General features: G+C 44.3%; 1 protein-coding gene across 1 annotated transcript in view; it reads left to right on the forward strand.

The window, feature by feature from the left end:
• Positions 1-14739, forward strand: part of RBCK1 (RANBP2-type and C3HC4-type zinc finger containing 1) — a 42702-nt gene extending 27963 nt beyond the window's left edge. The window contains exons 4-8 of the mRNA XM_089662230.1: positions 3039-3150; positions 3377-3556; positions 4922-5020; positions 5575-5718; positions 14105-14739. Coding sequence (XP_089518356.1) covers positions 3039-3150; positions 3377-3556; positions 4922-5020; positions 5575-5718; positions 14105-14185 — 616 coding nt within the window. The 3' untranslated portion in view covers positions 14186-14739. The remainder of the gene's footprint in view (positions 1-3038; positions 3151-3376; positions 3557-4921; positions 5021-5574; positions 5719-14104) is intronic.
• The last annotated feature ends 243 nt before the right edge of the window (positions 14740-14982 follow it).

Below are 14982 nucleotides of genomic sequence, written 5' to 3' on the forward strand. Positions count from 1 at the left end.
TTCGCTCAGCGCTGTACATTACAGAGGGGGACAGAACATGTGACAGAACAATACCAATACAATGCAATACATGAGGGGATCGAGGGCCCTGCTCCTTGGAGCTTACAATCTAGGAGGGAGGGGATGGTGACACAGGAGGAGATAGCTGTGGGGGATGGAGTGGTAGGAAGAGTGGAGGAGGTCGGCAGGTTAGCAGGGGGTGGGGTAGGCTTCCCTGAAGAGGTGGGTTTTCAGGGTGCGCCTAAAGGAGAGGAGAGTAGGTGATAATCTGATGGGTTGGGGCAGGGAGTTCCAGAGGATGGGTGACACCCTGGAGAAGTCCTGGAGTCAGGCATGGGTGGAGGAGACCAGGGAACTAGAGAGAAGGAGGTCTTGTGAGGAGCGGAGTGTGCGTGTTGGGCGGTACTTGGATATTAGGTCAGTGATGTAGTTCGGGGCAGTATGGTGGACGGCTTTGTACGTCAGTGTTAGGATTTTGAATTTATTCCGTTGTGCAATCGGAAGCCAGTGGAGGGATTGGCAGAGGGGGGTGGAGGACACTGAGTGGAGGCCAGTGGAGGGATTGGCAGAGGGGGGTGGAGGACACTGAGTGGAGGCCAGTGGAGGGATTGGCAGAGGGGGGTGGAGGACACTGAGTGGAGGCCAGTGGAGGGATTGGCAGAGGGGGGTGGAGGACACTGAATGGAGGCCAGTGGAGGGAATGACAGGGGGGGGGGTGGAGGCCAGTGGAGGGATTGGCAGAGGGGGGTGGAGGACACTGAATGGAGGCCAGTGGAGGGATTGGCAGAGGGGGGTGGAGGACACTGAGTGGAGGCCAGTGGAGGGATTGGCAGAGGGGGGTGGAGGACACTGAGTGTAGGCCAGTGGAGGGATTGGCAGAGGGGGGTGGAGGCCAGTGGAGGGAATGACAGAGGGGGGTGGCGGAGATGGAGTGGTTGGAAAGGTGAATGAGTCTGGCAGCCGTGTTCAGGTTGGACTGAAGCGGGGATAGCCTGTGGCGAGGCAGGCCAGTGAGGAGGGAGTTGCAGTAGTCGAGTCGTGATATGATGAGGGAGGGGATGAGCTGTTTAGTGGTTTCTGGGGTTAGGAACGTGAGGATTTTGGCGATGTTGCGGAGGTGGAGTCTGCATGTTGCGGAGGTGGAGTCTGCATGTTGCGGAGGAGGAGTCTGCATGTTGCGGAGGTGGAGTCTGCATGTTGCGGAGGTGGAGTCTGCATGTTGCGGAGGAGGAGTCTGCATGAGTTTGTTAAAGATTGGACTTGGGGCTGGAAGGATAGGTTGGAGTCCAGAATGACACCCAGTACTCTGGCCTGCAGGGCGGGTTTGATGGTGGCGTTGTTGGTCGTGATGGAGAGGATGGGGGGGTGGGGTCCGGGCTGGGGGGGGAAGACAAGAAACTCGGTTTTGGAGAGGTTCAATTTAAGGAAGTGGAGCGACATCCAGTCTGATATGTCGCTCACTAGGTGTGTGATTCGGGCAGAGACCAAGGGGGTGAGGTGGGGGGTTGAGAGATAGATTTGTGTGTCGTCGGCATAGAGGTGGTAGTTGAAGCCGTGAGAGTGTATGAGTTGGCCAAGGGAGGAGGTGTAGATGGAGAAGAGAAGGGGCCCGAGGACGGAGCCTTGAGGGACCCCAACAGAGAGGGGGAGTGAGGGGGAGGTGGCACCGTTGTAGGAAACGCTGAAGGAGCGTTGTGACAGGTAGGATGAGAGCCAGGAGAGAGCAGAATCTCTGAGGCCGAGGGAGTGTAGTTTTTTGAGGAGGAGGGGGTGGAGGACTGTGTCGAAGGCCGCAGAGAGGTCAAGGAGTAGGAGCACTGAATAGTGGCCATTAGCTTTGCTGGTTAGCAGGTCGTTGGAGAGTTTGAGTAAGGCAGTTTCGGTGGAGTGTAGGGCAGTTTCGGTGGAGTGTAGGGAGGTTTCGGTGGAGTGTAGGGGGGTTTCGGTGGAGTGTAGGGGGGTTTCGGTGGAGTGTAGGGGGGTTTCGGTGGAGTGTAGGGGGGTTTCGGTGGAGTGTAGGGAGGTTTCGGTGGAGTGTAGGGAAGTTTCGGTGGAGTGTAGGGGGGTTTCGGTGGAGTGTAGGGGGGTTTCGGTGGAGTGTAGGGGGGTTTCGGTGGAGTGTAGGGCAGTGTCGGTGGAGTGTAGGGCGGTGTCGGTGGAGTGTAGGGCGGTTTCGGTGGAGTGTAGGGGGGTTTCGGTGGAGTGTAGGGGGGTTTCGGTGGAGTGTAGGGGGGTTTCGGTGGAGTGTAGGGGGGTTTCGGTGGAGTGTAGGGCAGTGTCGGTGGAGTGTAGGGCGGTTTCGGTGGAGTGTAGGGGGGTTTCGGTGGAGTGTAGGGGGGTTTCGGTGGAGTGTAGGGGGGTTTCGGTGGAGTGTAGGGGGGTTTCGGTGGAGTGTAGGGGGGTTTCGGTGGAGTGTAGGGGGGTTTCGGTGGAGTGTAGGGAAGTTTCGGTGGAGTGTAGGGAAGTTTCGGTGGAGTGTAGGGGGGTTTCAGTGGAGTGTAGGGGGGTTTCAGTGGAGTGTAGGGGGGTTTCGGTGGAGTGTAGGGCGGTGTCGGTGGAGTGTAGGGCGGTTTCGGTGGAGTGTAGGGGACGGAAGCCGGACTGTAGGGGATGGAGGAGGTTGTTGTCGTTGAGGTGAGAGCTCAGGCGGGTGTAGACGAGGCGCTCGAGGAGTTTGGATGTAAATGGGAGCAGGGAGATGGGTCTGAGGTTGTTCGGGTCATTGGGGTCCAGGGAGGGCTTTTTAAGTATGGGGGTGATGTGTGCATGCTTCAGAGGGGAGGGGAAAGTGCCGGAGGAGAGGGAGAGATTGAAGATGTGGGTGAGGGAGCGTAGGATGGAGGGGGAGGGAGGTCGTAGGAGTTGTGAGGGGATAGGGTCGAGGGGGCAGGTGGTGAGGCGGCATCAGAGAGGATCTTGGAGACTTCCTCGATGGTAGTGAGGTCAAAGGTGCAGTGTGGGGGGGGCTTCAGTATGAGGAATGTAGGGTGGGGTGGAAGTGGAGGTCTATAACATCGTTCCTTTTGTCCTCCAATCAGGGACTGTCTGCGGCAGGTTGTGAATTGCTCTGAGGATCCAGAGGTCTCCTGCCCCTTCCGGGACGAGATGTATGCCTGCGACAGCAAACTGCAACAGAGGGAGATCCGAGCGGTGAGAGTTCGGGGGTGGGGGGGGACCTCTGGTACAGAGACTGATGTGACTGTGGGGGAGGGGACATTAGAGTGTAAGCTCCTCTGGTACAGAGACTGATGTGACTGTGGGGGAGGGGACATCTACTAAGGCATGCAAGGCCCCGTGTGGCCCCAGGGGTGTAGCTGGGTGTTCAGATGTCAGGATTACAGACAGATGACTGAAGTTTGGATTGTTTTGTGTGCAGCTGGTGTCACCGGACGAGTATTCCCGCTTCCTAGAGCGCGGCCTGGTGGTGGCGGAGAGCAGAAGTCAGAACAGTTACCACTGCCGCACCGCGGACTGCAAGGGGTGGTGCATCTACGAGGACTCAGTTAATGAGTTCTTCTGCCCCATCTGTGGAGCCGAGAATTGCCTAACATGCAAGGTAGGTGTCATAGGAGAAAAGTTGCCACGATTGGCCACTCATTAAGGGTGGAGCTACCACTGCCCACCAGTAAGGAGGGATGGAGCTTCTGCTACTCACTATCTTGGCAGAGTGGCGCTACAATCACTGACTAGATGTAGAATGAAGCTTCAGCCACTAACTGGTCAGGGAAAGGTGGAGCCTCAACCATTGTCTACTCAGGGAGGGTGGGGGTACCACCACTTACTGCACAGGGAAGGTGGAGCTCTACAAGTGTCTATTCAGGGTGGGTGGAGCTTTTTCCAATGACTGCTCAGGTAGGATGCAGCTTCCACCTTTAAATGCTAAGGAAGGCTGGGGCTATCATCACTGACTGCTAAGAGCATGGGGCTATCACTACTGACTGCTTGGGGATGGCGTTATTCCCAACTGCTCAGGGGTGGAGCTATTGCCACTGACTGCTCAGGGGTGGAGCTATCGCCACTGACTGCTCAGGGGTGGAGCTATCGCCACTGACTGCTCAGGGGTGGAGCTATCGCCACTGACTGCTCAGGGGTGGAGCTATCGCCACTGACTGCTCAGGGGTGGAGCTATCGCCACTGACTGCTCAGGGGTGGAGCTATCGCCACTGACTGCTCAGGGGTGGAGCTATCGCCACTGACTGCTCAGGGGTGGAGCTATCGCCACTGACTGCTCAGGGGTGGAGCTATCGCCACTGACTGCTAAGAGCACGGGGCTCTCACTAAGGACTGCTTGGAGGTGGAGTTATCCCAGAAGGCTCAAGGGGTGGAGCTCTCACCGCTGACGGCTCAGGGTTTGGAGCTCTCACCGCTTACGGCTCAGGGTTTGGAGCTCTCACCGCTTACGGCTCAGGGGTGGAGCTCTCACCGCTTACGGCTCAGGGGTGGAGCTGTCACCGCTTACTGCTCAGGGGTGGAGCTGTCACTGCTTACTGCTCAGGGGTGGAGCTGTCACCGCTTACTGCTCAGGGGTGGTGCTGTCACCGCTTACTGCTCAGGGTTTGGAGCTCTCACCGCTGATGGCTCAGGGTTTGGAGCTCTCACCGCTGACGGCTCAGGGTTTGGAGCTCTCACCGCTGACTGCTCAGGGGTGGAGTTCTCACTGCTCAGGGTTTGGAGTCACTGTTGGCCTTTTTGCATCCCATGCCGGGCTGTACACAGGACCTACTCTTCTCCATTAAACCCCACCCCCACACTTATTAAGAGCCATAATACCTGTTCCGGCATTTGATAGTCGAGTAATAGGGGTGGGGATCAGTACTATATAGGGGGCGGAGTTTAATCTCAATATGGAGGCGCTTTAAGGTGCAGTACGCCAGAACTTTGGCCAGGACAGGTTCACTTTAATGAGTGTTCATCCCTACAGGCCATCCACAATGGAATGAACTGCAAAGAGTACCAGGACGACCTTCGCATCCGAGCGCTGAATGACACCGCTGCCCGACAGACCAGCGACATGCTAAAGGTGAGGGTCACGTGACCTGCGGTCTCCTTGCAATCATGGGGGAGAGGCTAAGGGGTACTGAGCACCCTATGGATGATCTCATTGGTTGGAGACCCAGAATCAGTGAATCCTGATAGGATCAGGTTCTCTTTAACATCAATCTTCCAAAGTGCTCATCAACTTACCTAGGTGGATCAGACCCAGCCTAGCACCAGCCACCCACCCACCGGCCACCTGTCCACGGACCCACCAGCCACCCACCCGTCCACCAACCCACCCACCAGCCACCGACCCACCCAGCCACCGATCCACCGACCCACCCACCCACTGACCCACCGACCCACCCACCCACTGACCCACCAGTCACCCACCCACCGGCAAAATTACAAGAGCACTTTGAAGGTTTAGATATTTGGAGGCTTGTTTGCTACACATTCACCCAGGATTCACTGCACGTTCTCCGACAGCTAAGCACTGATCACCCGCTAACCCTCCACCCCACACACCAGTCTCAGTTCTGGGTGGATCTATGAAGACCCTTAGTGATGCCTTGGCATGTTCTCCTCTCTCCGCAGACACTCGTCCAGACCGGGGAAGCCATGTACTGTCCCGCCTGTCAGATCATCGTCCAAAAGAAAGATGGCTGCGACTGGATCCGCTGCACCATGTGTCAGACCGAGATCTGCTGGGTGACCAAGGGCCCTCGCTGGGGGCCACAGGTGAGATGGCTCTAGGTGGGAGGGTGGAGTGTTTTTCGAGCACCAAGAACCAAGAGAAGGGGGTGAATCAAGTAGACGTGCGCAATTTGTTTTATTTTCCGAGAATCGGAGTATTCCCAATTTCCAAATGGACGTAGAAAGGAACGGCGAGGAATCGGGAGAAGAAATGGAACGAACATAACCAATGTATTCGATTCATTCGCACATTTTCAAATTCATTCGATTGTGAATAGATGGTTGTCAAGGAACGAGCGGCCGCCATGTGCTTAGCAACCATGACTCATCTGCTGACGGTGGGTTCCCTGCTGACGGCAGAATCTAAACAAAGCAAGTGGCGGTTAAAAAAACAATTTGGGGCCCCCCCCCCTCTAAAATCCATACCAGACTGTTATCTGAGCATGCACCCCGGCAGGCAAGGAATGGGGGAAGACGAGCCGGCGCCCTCTCCTCCCCGAACTATACTAGGCCACATGCCCTCAACATGGCGGGAGGTGCTTTGGGGAAGCTCCTTGTCCCCATGTTGATGAGGGCATCTTCCCCATTGGTTGTAGGGGTGACTTAGCATCTGGAAGCCCCCAAATCCCTGCCCCCCCATGTGAATGATTATGGGGTACATAGCCTACTCATTCACCCGAAAAATTTTGAAAAAGTAAAAAAAACCCAGAGACTATTTTTGAGAAGCCCTCTATTAAAATAATAAATCTATAAAACCACGTCTCCCGAAAATCCACTAAAGACAACCAAGTAATAAAAAATTTCTTTACAATCACTTTAACCCTTTTGGGAATGCCGAGTACGTAGATACCCAACGCGTCAAGCCTAAAGGTTTGTACGGCTGCTCCCTGGCACCTATGAGCACCCGAGGCGCGTTCAGGCCCTTTCCCTTGGGGAACGATCGACATGGCTACGCAGGTTTAGATGTTCAGATTACGTGCACAACGTCCAATCATTGCCTGCCATGTGGCATCTCCCAGAGGGGGTCATTTTGGTCTGGTGCCCTTTCTTGGTGCGAATAATGGCGGCTGTTGTCACATGACATTTTCGCTTTTTCTACTTTCGAGGAAGTCTCTATCAGTCCAATATCCAAAATGCTTTCTTCTCTGCCTTGTGGTTTCACCAGAGATATCGTTGGAGGTTGGAGGTTGCAGTGAATGGACCACTAATGGATTTCCTGTCCATTGAGGGATGCAAGAAGAATGAAAACTTTGGGTTAACTGCTGCCTACAGGAGGGCTGGACTTTGGCGAACCAAAAACTTGTAGGCCAACCACGGGTCTTCTTCTACCACCAGCATGCCTCAGTTGTTTGCTAGGGTCCCTCGAACTCCTAACCCCCACGTGGACGCTTCCTAGACTAGTTTTGGTTAAGCCAGCTTCGGAGTACTTATGATATCCAGTACAAAAAATGGTCGCTGCCCCAGTCTATAACTGGCCTTCACAGCAAGCCGAAACTTGTAGGCCAACCCAGGGTCTTCTTCTACCACTAGCATGCCTCAGTTTTTTGCTAGGGTCCTAGGAAGGAGGACATCTTTTTGACTGTTGGGCTCCTAACCCCCACTTGGACGCTTTTTAGAATAGTTCTGGTTAAGCCAGCTTCGGAGTACTTATGATATCCAGTACAAAAAATGGCCACTGCCCCGTCTATAGCTGGCCTTCACAGCAAGCCAAAACTTGTAGGCCAACGCAGGGTCTTCTTCTACCACCAGCATGCCTCAGTTGTTTGCTAGGGTCCTAGGAAGGTGGACATCTTTTCTTTTTTTTTTTTCAGATCTTCTGTTTTAAAGACTAACTTTCATTTTCCTAGCAAACTTTTTTTTTTTATTCTTTCTTTTCCAATCAAGACTTTTCTCTGCACAGTTGCTCCTTTCTACACCACCACAACGCTGGCATCTTCAGCCTGGTATTTTGGATGTTCCGCATCCAGGCCTCACCTGAAAATAACCCTCGGGCTCCTAACCCCCACGTGGACGCTTCCTAGACTAGTTCTGGTTAAGCCAGCTTCGGAGTACTTATGATATCCAGTACAAAAAATGGCCGCTGCCCCAGTCTATAACTGGCCTTCACAGCAAGGCAAAACTTGTAGACCAACCCAGGGTCTTCTTCTACCACCAGCATGCCTTAGGTGTTTGCTAGGGTCCTAGGAAGGTGGACATCTGTTTTTTTTTTCATCTCTTCTGTTTTAAAGACTAACCCTTCATTTTTCTAGCAAACTTTTTTTCATTCTTTCTTTTCCAATCAAGACTTTTCTCTGCACAGTTGCTCCTCTCTACACCACCACAACGCTGTCATCTTCAGCCTGGTATTTTGGATGTTCCGCATCCAGGCCTCGCCTGAAAATGACCCTCGGGCTCCTAACCCCCACTTGTACGCTTTCTAGACTAGTTCTGGTTAAGCTAGCTGCGGAGTACTTATGATATCCAGTACAAAAAATGGCCACTGCCCCAGTCTATAACTGGCCTTCACATCGAGCTAAAACTTGTAGGCCAACCCAGGGTCTTCTTCTACCACCAGCATGCCTCAGTTTGCTATGGTCCCTCAAGCTCCTAACCCCCATGTGGTCACTTTCTAGACTAGTTCTGGTTAAGCTAGCTGCAGAGTACTTATGATATCCAGTACAAAAAATGGTCTTCACAGCAAGCTAAAACTTGTAGGCCAACCCAGGGTCGTCTTCTACCACCAGCATGCCTCAGTTTGTTATGGTCCCTCAGGCTCCTAACCCCCATGTGGACACTTTCTAGACTAGTTCTGGTTAAGCTGCGGAGTGCTTATGATATCCAGTACAAAAAATGGCCTTCACAGCCAGCTAAAACTTGTAGGCCAACCCAGGGTCTTCTTCTACCACCAGCATGCCTTCACAGCAAGGAGCACATGAAAGGGCGACGCATGTCAAACAACAGAAACTCTACACATTTTGAGAGCCCCCTTAGTAGAGGCACATGTTTGTAATGGATAGACCAAGGGCAGGTGGGCCTGAGGGAGCCCACCCCTCCTTAAAGGTACACCAGTGCACCGGACACCCAGCATGTAGCACAGTGGCAGCTAAGGTGTCCAGTGCGCCCCCTCAACCAACAATTCAACAGTACAAAAAATGGCCGCTGCCCCGTTCTATAACTGGCCTTCACAGCAAGGAGCACATGGAAGGGCGATGCATGTCAAACAACAAAAACTCTACAAATTTTGAGAGCCCCCCCATAGTAGAGGCACATGTATTTAATGGATAGACCAAGGGCAGGTAGACCTGAGGGAGCCCACCCCTCCTTAAAGATACTTATGGTATCCAGTGCCATTGGCATTGTCTTCTCCCGCCCGGTCTCCTTCAGTGAGTAGGCCATTTGAGCCGGGCACTGAGAGCTTCCTGATTTTTCTTGGCCTCTGGGTACCATTATATCCCACTAGCTTTGCCCTGGAAGGAGTTAATGCTGACCTCATTCTTGCACACGCTCCGCACTCTCTTTCCTGCCCCACAGTGTCAAGGAAGCATCTCCCTGCTGAGAAGAGCCATGCCGAACTTCGATCTTTGACCTGTTCCTGCTGTCTGCCTACATCATTGGTGTCCAAACTATGGCCCTCCAGCTGTTGAAGTACTACAAGTCCCATCATGCCTCTGGGTGTCTTGCCTGTGGATGTCAGAGTCTTGCAAGGCCACATGGGACTTGCAGTTCCTCAACACCTGGAGGGCCGTAGTTTGAACACCCCTGGTCTAGATTGATTTTAGTCACCTTCAGCCACCCAACCCTCCCGTTGTAAAGCTTCTCCTGCTACCAGCTGTCACGGACTTACCGTACCTCTGACCATTGACCTGTATGTTGCTACCTGAGCTGTGGCTGCAACATGTCTGATTCCAAATTTCGGGAACGGTCCTTCTGCATTGGGTTCTTCTTCCCTCAAACCTTCCTGTATCCTCTCAGCATCTTGTCGATCTTCATGGGGCACTCTCCGGATTTGTGTTTCAAAGGACCAGAGCCCCCAGTTCCTGATGCAGAAAGATTTCACGGGTTTTACTCCCGATTTTTCACTGGGGACATTCATCCAACCTTGAATCTCAAAGCCCTGAATGTTTATTTGCAGCCCCAAAATTTCCAGATGGGGTCAACCAGATCTATTAATGCCTCCCTTCAGCAGGGGGGCTTCAACGAACATAAATGGTGATGACTTACAATGTTCAAGGTTATCAACACCAACTGTGTTTTGCTTTAGGGCCTTTGCACGGTCAGTTTGTGGCCCTTCCATTCGACCTATCTTTCCCCCCCTCCAGTGTTCACCAAGTCTTGGATCCGCTATGCTCTGTGAGTGTTCCTGCTTTGGGCTACCTGGAGGACCTTCTGTTGCATGAATGGTGAGCAAAGACTCTGGAGGACAGCACGTTTCTGGAGGACAGCACATCTCTGACTGTCTATATCTTCAGATATCATTGTTGGCTTTGATTAATTGCCTGTAGTATCTGGGGCTGGACCTGGACCCTCAGGCCAAAGCGTTCCTTCCCCAAGAGAAACTAAAGCCTATCAGGTCTCAAGTCGGTGTTCTTTATTCCGAAATCCGTCCAGCTCTCGACTTCGTCTTGGGGCTCATGGTAGCCTCCTTCAAGGCAGCTCCCTTTACCCAATTGTACATCTTGTCATCATGGAACACCTCAGTTCTGCCTCTCGATAAACTGGTTGACCCTAAGGACCTGGGTGTTCCTGTCCTGATGGCTCCATGATCAGGTGTTGGGGTCAGAGAAGTTGTTTCTCACCACCTTCTGAAGGATCCTGATGATGGACATCAGCTTTGTTGAACTGGGGGGAGTCTTGGGCACCTTGTTTGTGCAGGAAACTTGGTCCTTGGAAGAATATCGTCACCCCCATCATCATCTTCAAATTATAGGTGACCTAGCTGTCCCTCAAGCATTGGACCAACCTATTGGATTTCCATCTGATTCAGATCTAGTCACAATGTCATGGTGGTGGTACAAATGACCAGGGAGGTACAAGAAGTCTCACTGTGGCAAGAGAGAGAGAGAGAGAGCAGATCCTGTCCTTGGCAGAACTTTGTGTTATAGCATTGGTAGCCATTTACATTCAGGCAGATTCCCTCATCCTGCAACATCTGGACCCAATGGTTTTGGTTTTTTTGTTTTGTTTTGTTTTTTTGGGTTTTTTTTTTTTTTTTAATGGTTGAACTGGATGGACGTTTGTCTTTTTTCAGCCAGACTAACTATGTAATTATGATTTACAGTAATAATGAAACACTAATATAGATTGCACTTATAAAAAAGGTAACATAAACCTGGAAGATACCGCTGACATACAGGTATTTTATGTCGTAAAATGTGGGCGGCGGGCGGGCGGCAGGCGGTTAAATACAACCTTCTACTAGACGCGCCTCTACACTCGGTCTAAGAATATTTCCACTTTAACCAGGACTCTGGCCGATTTCAGTTCAGAAAAAAAAAAAGTAACAAAATGTAAGATTATATAAAAATAAATAAAATGATATACATTTTCAATGAATACTGTTTAATTTTAAAAAAAGTTACAAAATGTAAGATTATATAAAAATAAACAGTATTCATTGAAATTTTATATCATTTTATTTATTTTTATATAATCTTACATTTTGTTACTTTTTTAAATTAAACAGTATTAATTTAAATTTTATATAATTTTATTTATTTTTATATAATTTTACATTTTGTAACTTTTTTTTTTTAAATTAAACAGTATTCATTGAAAATTTATATCATTTTATTTATTTTTATATAATCTTACATTTTGTTACTTTTTTACAATTAAATAAAATGATATAAATTTTCAATGAATACTGTTTAATTTAAAAAAAAAAAGTTACAAAATGTAAAATTATATAAAAATAAATAAAATTATATAAAATTTCAATGAATACTGTTTATTTTTATATAATCTTACATTTTGTTACTTTTTTAAATTAAACAGTATTAATTTAAATTTTATATAATTTTATTTATTTTTATATAATTTTACATTTTGTAACTTTTTTTTTTTTAAATTAAACCGTATTCATTGAAAATTTATATCATTTTATTTAATTGTAAAAAAGTAACAAAATGTAAGATTATATAAAAATAAATAAAATGATATAAATTTTCAATGAATACTGTTTAATTAAAAAAAAAAAAGTTACAAAATGTAAGATTATATAAAAATAAACAGTATTTATTGAAATTTTATATCATTTTATTTATTTTTATATAATCTTACATTTTGTTACTTTTTTAAAATAAACAGTATTAATTTAAATTTTATATAATTTTATTTATTTTTATATAATTTTACATTTTGTAACTTTTTTTTTTTAAATTAAACAGTATTCATTGAAAATTTATATCATTTTATTTAATTGTAAAAAAGTAACAAAATGTAAGATTATATAAAAATAAGTAATATGATATAAATTTTCAGTGAATACTGTTTAATTTTAAAAAAAAGTTACAAAATGTAAGATTATATAAAAATAAAATTACATAAATTTTCAATGAATACTGTTTAATTTAAAAAAAAAGTTACAAAATGTAAGATTATATAAAAATAAATAAAATGATATAAAATTTTCAATGAATACTGTTTAATTTTTTAAAAAAAGTAACAAAATGTAAGATTATATAAAAATAAATAAAATGATATAAAATTTTCAATGAATACTATTTAATTAAAAAAAAAAGTTACAAAATGTAAGATTATATAAAAATAAATAAAATGATATAAAATTTTCAATGAATACTGTTTAATTAAAAAAAAAAAAGTTACAAAATGTAAGATTATATAAAAATAAATAAAATGATATAAAATTTTCAATGAATACTGTTTAATTGAAAAAAAAGCTACAAAATGTAAGATTATATAAAAATAAAATGATGTAAAATTTCAATTAATACTGTTTAATTAAAAAAAAAAAAGTTACAAAATGTAAGATTATATAAAAATAAATAAAATTATATAAAATTTTCAATGAATACTATTTAATTTTTTAAAAAAAGTAACAAAATGTAAGATTATATAAAAATAAATAAAATGATATAAAATTTTCAATGAATACTATTTAATTTTAAAAAAAGTTACAAAATGTAAGATTATATAAAAATAAATAAAATTATATAAAATTTTCAATGAATACTGTTTAATTTTTTAAAAAAGTAACAAAATGTAAGATTATATAAAAATAAATAAAATGATATAAAATTTTCAATGAATACTATTTAATTAAAAAAAAAAGTTACAAAATGTAAGATTATATAAAAATAAATAAAATGATATAAAATTTTCAATGAATACTGTTTAATTAAAAAAAAAAAAGTTACAAAATGTAAGATTATATAAAAATAAATAAAATGATATAAAATTTTCAATGAATCCTGTTTAATTTGAAAAAAAGTTACAAAATGTAAGATTATATAAAAATAAAATGATATAAAATTTTCAATGAATACTGTTTAATTGAAAAAAAGCTACAAAATGTAAGATTATATAAAAATAAAATGATGTAAAATTTCAATTAATACTGTTTAATTAAAAAAAAAAAAAGTTACAAAATGTAAGATTATATAAAAATAAATAAAATGATATAAAATTTTCAATGAATACTATTTAATTAAAAAAAAAAAGTTACAAAATGTAAGATTATATAAAAATAAATAAAATGATATAAAATTTCAATGAATACTGTTTAATTAAAAAAAAAAAAAAGTAACAAAAGGTAAGATTATATAAAAATAAATAAAATGATATAAATTTTCAATGAATACTGTTTAATTAAAAAAAAAAGTTACAAAATGTAAGATTATATAAAAATAAATAAAATTATATAAATTTTCAGTGAATACTGTTTAATTAAAAAAAAAAAGTTACAAAATGTAGATTATATAAAAATAAATAAAATGATATAAAATTTCAATTGATACTTCAATTTTTTTTTAATTAAAAAAAAAAAAAAAAATGCCAGGCTTAGTCAGTTATACATAGGCTGCCAACAATCATGCTGCACTTGCCGATTCATAGGGCCCAGCGTGCTTTACAAATTGGGTGACATGAATGTAGTAAATATTTATTTGCAAAATTTAAGATTATATAAAAACAAATAAAATTATATAAAATTTCAATTAATACTTCATTTTTTTAAATTTACGTGTACTAAATATTTATTTTCAAATTTATTAAAATTATAATAAATAAAATTATATACATTTTTGGCATAAAAACCGTTAACGTTTACCAAATAAAGCACATTTAAAATAAAATTGACCAAAAAGCTTTAGAGATCCCCTTTAAATCCAGGTGGGAACTTTTCCTTGCAGACCTTTAATTCTAAGTGGTGTGTTGGGTTTGATGATGTCACTCCGAGGACAATAACCCCTCCCCCCATTTTCTGTACACGCAGGGTCCAGGGGACACCTCGGGGGGGTGCCGGTGTAATGTGAACGGAAGGAAATGCGACCCACGTTGTCAGAACTGCCACTGAACGCGGAGAAGATGTCGGTCAGCGAAGTGAAGGCCGGGAACCCCCACTACCAGTTTTTCGAAACCGGCGTCTTCGGTGACACCCCGACTTCTGTTTGTTCCTTATCTCCTTCCGGTTGTCACGTCTAGGCGGAGCGGATCCAACAACGTGGTGATTGGGGACAGCCAGCTGATTGGCTGAGGTTTGACCATTGCTTGTTCTCCAACCCAATGTGGGTCCTGCAGTGTTTGTCAATGACGCCGAAAGCACCACCCCCCTCACTTCTCACACCGGGACCGCAATCGGAGCACCTCGTTGGTGGCAGCCAGAAAATCGTCCTCAGTCCAGGAACTGGAACCTACCTATGCATTTGCGTTTATTGCACTAACTTATCCTGTCCACAAGGTGGGGGGGGCGCTCTGCTCCCCCGGAAATATTGCCCCAATACCTCAATGTACAGACTGCACTCTTCATGGAAAGCCAATGGCTTTACTAACCCGTCTGAGATATCAATTCTCTCTGCATTTCATATTTAGTGGTGGACTTCTGTTGAGGCAAAAATAGCTTTTTTTTTTTTTTTTTTTCGATTTTTTTTTTTTGTTTTTTTTCGTTTTTTCTTCTTAGTCTTTTTTTATTTTTTTTATTTTTTTTTTCTCTTTTTTTTTTTTTTTTTCTCTTAGTCTTTTTTTATTTTTTTTAGTCTTTTTTTTGTTTCTTTTAGTCTTTTTTTGTCTTTTTTTTAAATTTTTTTCGTCTTTTTTATTTTTTTTAGTCTTTTTTTAATTTTTTTTAGTCTTTTTTTTAATTTTTTTTAGTCT

Source organism: Staurois parvus, unplaced genomic scaffold (assembly GCF_062004578.1).
Source record: "Staurois parvus isolate SC_StPar_1 unplaced genomic scaffold, SC_StPar_1.0 ptg001445l, whole genome shotgun sequence".
Taxonomy (NCBI): Eukaryota; Metazoa; Chordata; class Amphibia; order Anura; family Ranidae; genus Staurois; species Staurois parvus.